General features: G+C 41.4%; 1 protein-coding gene across 3 annotated transcripts in view; it reads left to right on the forward strand.

Moving 5' to 3' along the window:
• Positions 1-13,295, forward strand: part of dlgap1a (discs, large (Drosophila) homolog-associated protein 1a) — a 92,315-nt gene that overhangs the window by 50,022 nt on the left and 28,998 nt on the right. For all 3 annotated transcript variants that reach the window (XM_028020853.1, XM_028020851.1, XM_028020852.1), the window contains exons 6-10: positions 1,129-1,411; positions 3,826-3,950; positions 8,273-8,398; positions 11,616-11,774; positions 11,903-11,985. In XM_028020853.1, coding sequence (XP_027876654.1) covers positions 1,129-1,411; positions 3,826-3,950; positions 8,273-8,398; positions 11,616-11,774; positions 11,903-11,985 — 776 coding nt within the window. The remainder of the gene's footprint in view (positions 1-1,128; positions 1,412-3,825; positions 3,951-8,272; positions 8,399-11,615; positions 11,775-11,902; positions 11,986-13,295) is intronic.

Below are 13,295 nucleotides of genomic sequence, written 5' to 3' on the forward strand. Positions count from 1 at the left end.
AGCCATGGTCTTCAGAAGAGGCCTTTTAAGATTTTTTACAGGACTAACTGTAAATGGAGATCCTTCCTGCCTACAGCGTCAACCCCCACAACAACTCTTTGGATGATATCACAATGCTTAATTTACCCATGGGATCAATAAAATATTTTTTGCATTTAAATTAATTCAACTGAGTGCACAGTGGTTGCACTGTTACCTTGCAGTAAGAAACTCCTGGGTTCAAGTCCCGGCCGGGGGTCTTTCTGCATGGAGTTGGCAGAGAATATGCCAACTCCAGGGACTTTCTAGGTCACTTAACATGACTATTAATTTGTCTCTCTAAATTCTAGGTGTGAGTGTGTGTATACATGGTTGTTTTTCCTGTCTGTTGTCCTGCGATGGACTGGCGACCTGTCCCGTATGTACTCGTCCATTGACTTCTGGAAAAAAGGCACCAGCCCTCCTCACTATCATAGAAGGATAAAAGTTTAGATAATGGATGGATGATTGAAATGAATGCTTTGTTCTGGGTTCAATAGGATTTGAGCTGCATCAGTCAGAAAGCTATCTGTGTGAGGTCAGTGACCCTGACTCAGCCAAAAAGCTAGATTTGATCAATAAGACAAAAAGGAGGAACTATATTACAATTTTGTAAGGTCTTAACATTGTTGTTGTAATGAGTTTCTGGGCATGCAAGATGTGATGTCACACCTTAAAGGAGGTTGTGGCTGATATGATCACAGACAGCAGACCTACAGCAGGTACCAGGATCTGGGGTTAGCATGGACTTCCTATATTAATCTTTTAAAATCAGTGTGACAGATGACTCAGATGACACCTGGGATGCAATCGAGAGATCCCTATCTTTAACGTGTGGACTATTGAAAGTAAAGACATAGCACAGAGTATTGCTATGCAGGAATTCCATTTATTGAGAAGATTTCATTTTAGTATTGTTTATTAAACAGAAAATCTCTGATCTGTTAGTTCCGACATCATTTTATAGAAATGTTTCTGTGTGGGAGTAATTTAAAAAAAAGTCACATGGATATTGCCATGTAAGACATATTGGCTGGAGTTTTACTGGTCCAACTCTCCACACTCACCCTAAGTGCCCACCCCCCCGTCCTCTTTCTTTCTTTTCTATAGCTGAGTGAGGTTGAAGTGAATGGGCAGATTGAGCAAGTATGTGAGCAAGTCTATAGCGAGATGCAATCTCAAGCTATGGATGCAGGCATGGATAGCTTGGAAACTATGGACACCCTGCCTATGCCAGGTTGCTTCCGTATGCGTAGCCCCAGTTATGTGAGGGCAATCGACCAAGGATGTGCCTCAGAGGATGAAGGACCAGGAGGAAGACCTCTGCTGCTACTTCCATCCTCACCACCACGCACAACTGCCACAACTGTCAGGACCATCCAAAGCAGCACAGGTGAGTGGCGATATAATAATAATAAAATAAACCTTAGCTTGAAATTTTGATACCAGTTTCCAAAAGAAACTAATATGGTTCTTGTCCTCATGAACCCATTGACTTACATGTAATCATTTTGAGGGTGACAGTTAAGGGAAGAGACATGAGAAGGAAAAGACACAAGATGTATTGGCCGTCGCAACTGAAACAGAAGATCTGTGATTCCATCCATCACAATGGGAAACGTGAGATCTCTTCCCATCAAAGTGGATGAGCTGGAAGCAACAACATTCCATCAAAGGAGCTACCAGAAGTTCTGCCTCATCTGCTTGACTGAGAAACATGCAACTCTGGACTCACATATAAATATGGACAGCTTTCAGACAGAACCAGGGAGAGCAGTAAGAAGAAAGGAGGGGATATGGTTGTGTTTGGGAATGACAGGTGGTGTAATGCTCTGAAATAAGGACACCGAAATGCTAGCTGTTAGTATGAGGCCGCATTATCTTCCTCTGGAATTTTCACGTTATCATGATAACTGTGTATGTCCCACCCTCTGCTAACTCTGCATCGGCCTGGGATGTTCTGCACACTTCCACCAGCAGACTCCAAAAACATCACCCACAGGTCCCCTTTCTGATCACTGGGAACACCAGAAATACCATATCCACTTCAAGTGAACACCGACAGGGCATCCAGTTCATCGCCTCCCTCTCCCCTGGGGAGCTCAGAAGCTCTAACTTATGTAGTCTCCACACAGTAGGAAGAGCAATGAGCTCTTCTATGTGGGAAGAGCTCTGTCCACCTCTTAGGGAGAACATCAACAGCATCATGGACTGCATCAACTTCTGTGTTGACAACATTGTCCCCATCAGGAAGGTATGGTGTTTCTCCAATTACAAGCCCTGGATCAACAGAGGCTCATGCTCAATCATCTATGCCTCATGGTGAGGTCTTTAGTGGATCCACTGCAACAACATCTAGCCAGGACTTCTGAGTGACAAGCTGGAGATGTCAGGAGTAGACCACTACATGTGCCAGTGGATACCAGACTACCTCACTGGCCTCCCACAGTATGCAAGCACACAGGGCTGTGTCCTTGTGTCTGCAGTACGGGGGCCAGACAGGGAACTGTGCTGGCACCACTCCTCTTCATCATCTACCCTGCAGACTTCTCCATCAAATCTCCACACTGCCATCTGCAAAACCTCTCTGATGACTGCCATAGTCAACCTCATCACAGGTGAGGATGACTCAGAGTACAGACAATGGACTGGTGCCAGCAGAACCACCTCTTGATCATCATGGATAAAACCAAGGAGCTGGTGGTGGATTTCTGTAGGCGCACCCCCCTTACTGATGCCGGTGAACATCCAGGGAGTGGACACTGAGATAATGAACTCTTGTAATACCTGGGTGTTCACCTGAACAATAACCTAGACTGGACTCATACCACTGAGGCTCTTTACAGGAACCTGACTATGCAAGTTGTGCACTTTGTTATTCATGAGGCCCAAGCTGTCTGAAGAACTTTTTAAATTTCTGTACTATTTTCTGTCATAATCAGTCGGGTTGAATTTCATAAGAAGACCCCAAAAAGCAAAACACTGAAATGTTTTTTTTCTCTGTTAGATTTAATGACTTCTCGGTATGGAACATGGCCTTGTGAAGAGAGCATCTGCCACTTATTGACTACAGACACATTCATCCACATCTTGGCCATAAGCCATGAGCTGCATGTCAGTGTCAGATCAATGTCAGCTTCCCATGCAGCTCACAAGAAAACACAAGAAAAATGTATTAAAAGCACAACTCACTTCAACTACAACATATTGTAGCCACTCACAACTCACTTCATATAAATGTTGTATAGTTGAAGTGAGCTGTTTCTAATATGAGATTAGAAATGGAAATATTCATTATTCCTGCTATAATAATAATAATAATACCCTTATTATTATTGTTATTATTATTATGATTGTTGTTGTTGATGGATGAGAGGTGAAGTGCAAATAAGTTAAGAGAAGCTAAAATGAACATAAATAAGGTACAAGAGGAAAAACAATACCACGATAGGTCAGATGACCTATCGTGGTATTGTTTGTGCCAGTGTCTCTGGTAGATGGGAAGTGCTTCCATCTTCCCTGGGAAGATGCAGAAACTTTGTGGATTTTGTTCACTGAGTGTGCTTGCTGTATTTACTCCAATATCTTTGCTTTTTGACATACAATATTTATTATTCACACTTTTAGATACAGTGTGACAGAATATCTTTTTTAGTTGGTGAAAAAAAGAATCTGCTGGTTAAGTGGAAAAAATGGGTTGTTGGGAATTAGAACATTATGGAGAAAATAAATTTTTTGGTCACAACATACAATTTATATAACTAATTTCTTCTCTTTTTGTTCTCTCCCACCTTCTGTTTTTTATAGTATCGTCTTGCATTACTACCTATAAGAAAACCCCTCCACCAGTGCCACCACGAACCTCCACCTGCTCTACAGCGTCCAAGCCATATATCTCTATCACAGCCCAAAGCAGCACAGAGTCCGCACAGGTACTGAGCACTGCATCAGTAGTGGTGTACAACACAGAGACTGATTTCAGACAATCACCTTCTTCCATCTTGCTTTGTGTTAGTGTGGGGCGAGATGGGGAGTATTGTTTACCATCAACAGAACGTCACTTTGTGTTGTGGTACAAAACATTTTCACAAATGAAAACAAGAACCCAATATCTGCCACATTTATCATATATTTATGTTTTCTCTTTAGATTTTTGCGCTGTTATTCATTACTTCCCTGTGTTGTTGCGCAACACCCCCCCCCCCTTCTGTCTCTACTCTCTCACTCTCGTACTTCCTCTTCTGAGAGGGGAGATGTGCTACCAGCTCTCCTTCTAACGGGTTAATTGAGTTTCCTAAATCTGCTGGGATTTACCCTGTCCAGAACTGAAGTAAACTCTGTTTAAGCTGGTTTCGAGAAACGATTCGCCTGGTTTCTGACGGCCTACATCCAGGTGTCCCAACCATCTTCCCCCTGTGAATTAGCCAGACTGAGCAGCCTACAGCCAACTAGTTTCACAGAGCACACCTGTTAACGGTAGCTCGTTCTCTATTTTACAACTTGCATTTGTTATTGAACCAGGTAGGTTTTAGTGCCTCGGGCGAGTCCCAAGGATGATGTTTTACATTTGGGCTACCAGCAACCTGAAAACATTTTCCACTTCTTCCTCTCCAGAATCAAACATCACAGCTATTTTACAACCATCAAAGAACTTTAAGGTGACTCATTAACTGAATGTCCACAACATCATTTAAATTTTCTTTATGCTAAATATTTTATTAGTAAGGCATCAGTACAAGGGTACAAGGGTCAGTACAGCTTAATTCAGTAGCAGAAATAACCAAATAAGTAAAATCAATCATCTAGTCCAGGGGTGTCGAACTCAATTTCACCAAGGGCCACTTCAGCATATTGGCCACCCTTAACGGGCCACATTGACGGTATAAATCAGGAATGCCCAAGTGCAGTCCTCCAGACTGCAACTTTTAGATGCGTCCCTGCTAAAACATACCCCAGACAAAAAGTTGACTTCCCTCATTAGCAGCAACTCAGTTCTGTAGAGGCCTATGAATGAGTCAATGATGCAGGTGTGTTAGAGAAAGAACGTATGTAAAGTTGCAGAGTGTCTGGAAAACTAGACTTGGGCAACCCTAGCATAAATGTATGAAAATGCAATGTTAAAAATAAATTAAACAGCACCTTATATTGTTAAATAACTGATTTTATGTATTCAAGTTTTAAATATTACATTTGAGTTTGCATGGATGTAAAATTACTGCTCAGTTTAAAAATATGCTCAGTATTTTTAATCTGCTCAGCTAAACTTCGCTCTTTAGCTTGTTAGCTTGCCGATGTTTCAGTTTGATTCGCTGGGAAAATTAATCTTTGTCTGTTTTAAAGATAAGCAGACAAAGAATAAAAACAAGTTTTGATATTAACTCTCAACTTCATTCACAAAACTTGTTCGTTATTTATTACACAACGAACATGTATTTCACATAAGAACAAAACAATTAGGTGATGCTGCCTGTCCTTGAACACAAAGCTGATCCCTCTTCAGCCTGTCACCAACTCACACATCCTCATTGTGTTGTGTTGTGTAAATAAACAAAACACAAGCAAAATCAATAAACTATATACATATTTCAGTATACTGAGTTTTGGTTTTACATTCATTCTGTTTTAATTTAGTTTGTTCGTGCTTACCAATGTTTTCTGGCCGGATGTCTGGCACCGTTTTCCCCTGGTCAGTTCGTCCATGTCTGGTTTTAGTTCTTGCGCTGAGGAAATCTGCAAAATGGCGTGTAGGTTTTCGTCAGTAATGCGCGATCTGTGCTTGGTCTTGTTTAAATTCATTATTGAAAACATCTGTTCGCACAGATAGGTGCTTCCAAACATGGACAAAACACGAGCTGCATGGAGTCGAAGCTGTGGCATCAACTCAGGGGGCAGGAGACGGTAAAAGTCCTCGATTGAAACATCACGGGACTTCGCTCTTTAGCTTGTCGATGTTTCAGTTTTATTCGCTGGGAAAATTAATAATCAGCTTGAGGTGACTCTGCTGCACTCTAGTGGCGTAATGTTAGCTGGTAAGAATCGGAAGGCATTATGGGAGATGTAGTTTGTAGTCAATTCGTGCTCAAAACCTATTTTAAGTCATTCAATGGGGCTGTAAAACGGTGGTGGGGGTAGAGGGCCACATAAAATGACGTAGCGGGCCACATGTGGCCCGCGGGCCTTGAGTTTGACACATGTGATCTAGTCCATCTTTCCCTACTGCTGACACTGAGAACTAAAAAAGGGAACCTTTGAGAGAGACGGACGGAGTTTGGCGTTTCGAACCCCAGACCTGGCCTGATGATGAAGAAGGTGTTGCAGCAGGAGGAGGAAGTTGATCGGCGAAGGCAGGGATCTCTGTAGGTCTGATGAGCTTCTTCTCCGCATGGATGGTGAGGTCACACAGGACTTGGTGCTGGCAGGAAAAAAGGCACCAGTTCTTCTTCTTTGTCTTTGTCTTTGTCTTCATCTTTGTCTTTGGGGTCTGAACCCAGCCGATGAGAGAAGTGCGATTTGAAGCCACAGGTTGTGGGGCTGACGGGTTGGTCCCCATGAGCAGGACAGTCTTCGGCTCCGTGGCCCCGGCTCTTCTTCAGCTCCAGAGTTCTTTGTCCATCTCAATCTTGGCTCGAAGCTGCCCGGAGGATCCAACCAAAGGTTCCTCTTTTGCACCCACCTTTTACAGGGTTAACCACCCTTTTGGTGCGTTTGCATTGGCTAGCACTGATGCTGTGCTTGTTTCATTGGTTGACTGCTTAGACAGATGATCTCATATCCATCACTGTCTTACAGACATTATGTCCTGATATCTGTGCTAATATCTCAGGGTTGCTCAACCTCCTATGTCCCTAGCCTGCACGACCTTTTCTCTGAAAAGTTTACATTGTTCAACAACCTGTTTCCATATAAGGTGCTGATCATCTCTGCTCTCCTGTTAGTTCCCGTTTTTCCCCTAACCTTTCACCTTTCACCTACCATCTACCTCCCACATATCAGTGATGTTTAATTGCAGTTACACCTTTTACACCATTTCAAGTTCAATGTCAAAATCACATTTATATCACATTTATTTTCTTTAGCTTCTCTGATTTAGCATTCATTTATAATTTATAACCATAACTTATTAATTATTCTTATTATGATCTTAATGTGAGTTATTACAGATGTTTTCTAAAATGAAACCAAGAATAATACATGATTCTAATTATTTGATACCAAAGTTATAGTTACTTGTTTTTCTTGTAAGTGTTCCCACAAATGTAAGTGTAAGTATTATTACAAGTAAATCAATATTAATATAAGTATTTTACTTTGAATCTTATCAAATTACTCAAAATGTTTAGATTTCATTCTTTAAAACTTTCATGCTTTAAAATAAGGAATAGTCTCAGCTATTTTTATAAATCTGCAGGCTGGAAACTTCCTCTTTTTCCAGGAAACCTGCTTTTCCTGTTTCATGAATCTCTCTGACTGACTATGATTTCTTATGATTAGATAGAAAAAAGTAGAATTAAAGCAAAGTTTGCATGAGACAAAAACAACACACACAACTAGATTTATTTTATTGACACTTAAGTCTACTGTTGGGCCTTGATGTCACTTGAGTGATTCATTTTAAAGATAACTTTATTTATTATTACTGTTAAACTAAAATCTCCAGCATGGGGAAGTGGGATGAGCTCGGATTTTCTTGACACCTGTTTTTTTTTTCTTTTTATCCTTCACTTTTCCCTCCCACTCTGAATAAGTGGGAGATTCAGGAATCCCTGAGATTCCTGAAGTACTGAGGGATCTACACAATTCAAACCTGACCAGTGATTTAGAAATTATTTTGGGCCAAGACCTTTTGGTACTTTACAGAACAATATCAGAATTCCAAAATGTGAAAACAAATCTGTCATTTAACAAACAGAACCAGAGCAGTGATCTAAGACCTTGTGTAATGTGATTCAAGTCCCTGTTGGTGAAATGAGCTGGAGCTACCTTATTGTTTTTTTAAGAGACCAGTAAAGACACCATTGCAATATGACTTCTTTTAAACCTTCATGATTATGAAAACCTGAATTCCGGTACATCATGGTAAAAATCTGCTCCCGCACATAAAGGCATTCGCTTCTTCTATCAAAATATGTCCAAATCTGCATAGTGTACATTAGTTCACTTTTGATAAGCCAGTGGTAAAAACAGAATGCTATTCTATATCCAAGGTAATACTTGCCAGTGACAGAAATTGTCTTTTTGTTCTAAAATCAACCAGGATGCCTATATGGAAGATGAAGGGCCCAGAGGAGACATGACAATCCAGTCAGGGCTCAGCAACTCAACAGAGAGTATTGACAGCATGAAGGCCTTGACAGCTGCCATAGAAGCTGCTAACGCTCAGGTTTGTGATTGTATGTTATGACTTTAAAGTAAGATGTGAGAATGATTTCACAGCCAATTTATGAGTTTTGGACATAACTACTTGTATCATAATTTAATGTCTTGAAAATGTGTACTACTTGCAAAAAGAAGAAACGGGGGTTTGGAGAGATTATGAATACTGTGTATTCTTAATCTGCGACTTATACTCAGGTGTGACTTATATGCACTATATTGCCAAAAGTATTTGCTCACCCGTCTAAATGGTCAGAATTAGGTGTTCTAATCACTTCCATGGCCACAGGTGTATAAAGTGAAGGGCCTCGGCATGCAGACTGGTTTTACAAACACTTTGAAAGAATAGCTCACTCTCATAAGCTTCATGTATGCCAGTGTGGAACTGTGATAGGATGCCACCTGTGCAACAAATCCAGTCTTGAAATTTCCTCGCTCCTAAATATTTCCCATTCAACTGTCAGCTGTATTATAAGAAAATGAATGTTTTTGGGAATGACAGCAACTCAGCCACAAAGTGGTAGGCCACGTAAACTGACGGAACGGGGTCAGCAATTGCTGAAGGTCATAGTGAGAAGAGGTCACCAACTTTCTGCAGAGTCCATCACTACAGACCTCCAAACTTCATGCTGCCTTCAGATTAGTTCAAGAACAATGTGCAGGGAGCTTCATGAAATTGATTTCCATGGTGGAGCAGCTGCATCCATGCCATACATCACCAAGTGCAATACAAAGGATTCTATGTGGTGGTGTAAAGCACGCCACCACTGGACTCTAGAGCAGTGGAGGTGCATTCTCTATAGTGACAAATCGTGCTTCTCTATCTGGCGGAGTGAAAGGAACTCTGAATGCTTCAACATACCAAGACATCTTATACAATTCCATGCTCCCAACTTTGTCCCACAAAGTTTGGAGCTGGCACCTTCCTCTTCCGACATGACTATGGACCTTGCTTTGTGCACGAGTGCACAAAGACATAGATGGCAGAGTCTGGTGTGGATGAACTTGACTGGCCTGCACAGAGTCCTGACCTCAACCTGACAGAACACCTATGGGATGAATTAGAGCGGAGACTGTGAGCCAGGCCTTCTTGTCCAACATCAGTATGTGACCTCACAAATGCGCTTCTAGAAGAATGGTCAAAAATCCCCATAAACATTCTCCTAAACCTTGTGGACATCCTTACCAGAAGAGTTGAAGCTGTTCTAGCTGCAAAGGGTGAATCAATGTCATATTGAACCCTATGGATTAGGAATAGGATAATATCAATTAGGCTCATACTGTATGTGTCGTGTTGGTTTTGAAGATATGTTTAACCCACATGCAAAACACTCATAGAAGAAGAAAAATATAAGGATGTTTAATAAATTGAGAATTGTGAAGAGATGCGCTCCAGAAGAACAGTCCCTAGGCGGGAACCGGTACCAGCATCCATGCGATTGTATTGTGGGAGGGCAGACAGGGCTTGGGAAAGCAGGTGGATTGGGGAAGGCCAGCTGTTGAGTCTTGAAAAGAATGGGAGAGTGGAAATGTAACCAGGGGACATCCAGATGCAGGGATCAGTTCAGGTAACCTGCACGAGTAAGTAACGCGGGTGAGAAAGGCAAGAAGCTACACTCAGAGACACTTAGAAATCAGAGGGCTTGGAGTTTTACCACTACTGGTTAGCACTCTGGCACCGACATGCTGGCTTCCAGGTCCTTAAGTAGTCCACCTGATGAAGTGGAAACAAGCAATAGGTGTGCAGAAATGCCTGCAGCGGAACAGAACTGCTGCTACCTGACGTGAACTGGATCAAACAAACTGCAGAAAAGGACTAAAGGAATAAGTGAACACACCTCCCGCAACCCAGCAATATGTGAGTCAAGGCAGGTGAGCAAAGACTTTTATCAATATAGTGTATTTGTTTTGTCTCTTCATGATGTAATTTTGACTGATACATTAAATGTTAAATCATTTAGACGGGCATGAGCCAAGGACCTTTACCCAGAAAAGCTAAACACTGTCTGACAGCAAGATGACCGGAGCAGGAACAGGAACAAGTTCACTGTTGGATGCTGAACATGCTGCTGGGAAGGAAAGAGTTGTGTCTCCATGCCCTGGTATTTGACAATGAAAGTCATTAATAAAAATGACTTTGCAAGTGGGCCTTTCCACTGCAATGTAGTGTAAATATAGTTTTACACTACATACGTTTCCGCTCTGGAAGTGCACCCGATCGTACCGTAAGTTCTTGACCACCCTGATTCAGAACACTGATATCAATGCGTTAGAAACTTCCAAGGTCAGTTTGTTGAAAAACAGGTAACTGAACACCAATTCACTCTCACATCTAACAATTTCTATTTTTTTCTAAATAAATACATCCTACTTAAGTTATTTTTCCTTCATGATGCATTTTTGACTGATGCAACTTATACTCTTGAGTGACTTGTGCTCCTTTTCCACTGACTCTAATGGACCCAGCTCCACTCTACTCAGTCTGCTTGGCAAGCATTTTCACCTGCCTTTTTTCAGCCTTGTATCTGCTTTGTCGGACCCTGCTAGGGTCTGCCAGGGCCCTACGTACATAGGCAGTGATGTTTAAACTCGCTTTAGTGACTGAGGTGTTTCATAGTCTCAATTTAAGAAAGACTTGAGTCTTGGTCATTGCAGAAGAATCCAACTAAAATACTTACGTTTGAGATTGACAGTTTGGGTTTTGCTGTGAAACTTTGACACAATTGAGTGTTCCAGTGGGTTTAGTGATCCCAAACACATGGGATATGGGTATGTAATGGATAAAATAGGCTGACTTTAGACCTATTCAAACACCTTTAAAAAATTCCAACCTTAATCCTGTTAATAATTTGTGAACTAGGGTTAAAAGTCAAAAAGTCAAATAATTGAAACAAACTATGCTAATATTCCAAACATTTGTCAGATGTCCATAGCTGTCTCAAACGGCAGGCCTTTTTATTTGTGTCCTTAGTCCTACTCACATTAATTAAATGTCTAAACTGCTAATGAGCTAATATTGGAGCCAGGTGTGCTAAAGCACAGAGATATAGAAAAGACTGAGGAAAGGAGTTTTAGACCCTTGATCTAGAATTATGACAGAAGTTTATTGATGACTACAAATAGAGAGAGGTCAAGGTTCACTTGCCTCGAAAGTTCAAAGTGATTATGACCTTCTTTCCCATAAACATTACATTTAAACTCTGACTGGAGCTGTCTCTACTTAGGTGCATGGACCAGCCAGTCAACATGTCAGCAACAGCACGATGACAGTCAGCACTGCCAGTTCCCCACATCTCAGCAGGGGGCAAGTTGTAGAAGAACATCGGGATGAATACAGAAAAGAAGCACTCAGGAAGGGGATATGTCTCTCCATAGGCATCCAGGTACAGGATTTGTAGCTAATTTACTTTACACAACAGAAAAATCAAAGCTACATTTAAAGGGGAAGGTAGAGGAAGGTATGCTGAAGTATGGAAGAATTGTGTAGTTTGGAATTCTTTGTATCCTATAGGTTGATGGACCAGAAGAGATTCCAGATCCAGAAGACCCCTCCAAGTTCACATCTGTGGGGGTGCAAGTGGAGGATGATCGAGGGTGAGGGTGATCATTGCAGTGAAAAAAATCAAAATATTTTTCGATTTTGATTTCTATTATATTCTTTCATAGAATAGAATAGAATATACTTTATTGATCCCCAAGGGGAAATTGCTTATTAGTTGACAAGCTACTTCATCCAAGGTGTTAAATATTAATAAAACAAATATAGGCATAAGAAAGAAACTTTTTAAAATATATATACACCTTAGAGTGATGTACAGAATTCAATATGATGGAATATAAATAAATAAAAAGCATGCACATGCAAATATGTTAATCTATAAATAATCTACATATGAGTACAAAGAAAATTCAGTTTAAGTTACTCAGAGTTGGGCATTGTATTGTCTAATGGCTGCAGGCAGAAATGATTTCCTGTGTCATTCTGTGGTACACTTTGGTAAAATGAGTCTCTGGCTGAATGTGCTCCTGTATCCAGTCAGTACATCATGAAGAGGATGAGACTAGTTGTCCAAGATAACCTGTACCTTGGACAGGATCCTTCTCTCTGACACCACTGTCAGAGAATCCAGCTCCGCTCCCACGACATTGCTGGCCTTGTGGATCAGTCTGTTCAATCTGTTGGTGTCCTCCACCTTCAGCCTACTGCCCCAGCACACCACAGCATACAGGATGGCACTGGCAACCACAGAGTCATAAAACATCCTGAACAAAGTCCAAGAGATGTTGAATTTTATTTTTATTTAATTTTAATTTTATTTATTTGGGCCTTCCTGTACACAGCATCAGTGTTCTTAACCCAGTCCAGTTTCTTTATTATTGTGGACACCCAGTTATTTATAGTTCTCCACAATGTCCACACTGACCCCCTGGATAGTAACAGGGGTCACCAGCATCCTGGTCCTCCTCCACAGATCCACCACCTGTTCTTTGGTCTTTGTCACATTGAGCTGCAGGTGGTTCAGCCCACACCATGTACAAAGTTGTCCACAGCAGCCCAGTATGCAACCTCATCGCCCTCACTGATGCAACCAACCACAGCTGAGTCATCTGAGAATTTCTGGAGATGACAGGTCTTAGTGCAATAGCTGAAGTCAGTTGTATAGAGGGTGAAGAGGAAGGGAGAGAGGACAGTCCCTTGTGGAGCTCCTGTGTTGCTGAAAACACTGTCTGATACATAGTGTCACAGGTGCACAAACTATGGTCTGCCATTTAGATAGTCCACAATCCAGGGAACAAGGGGAGATCCAACTGCATTGCCATCAGTTTCTAACCCAGTAGAGACGGATGGATGGTGTTGAATGCACTCGAGAAGTCAAAAAACATAAATCTCACAGTGCTCAACA

This window comes from Xiphophorus couchianus, chromosome 6, assembly GCF_001444195.1.
Source record: "Xiphophorus couchianus chromosome 6, X_couchianus-1.0, whole genome shotgun sequence".
Classification (NCBI taxonomy): Eukaryota; Metazoa; Chordata; class Actinopteri; order Cyprinodontiformes; family Poeciliidae; genus Xiphophorus; species Xiphophorus couchianus.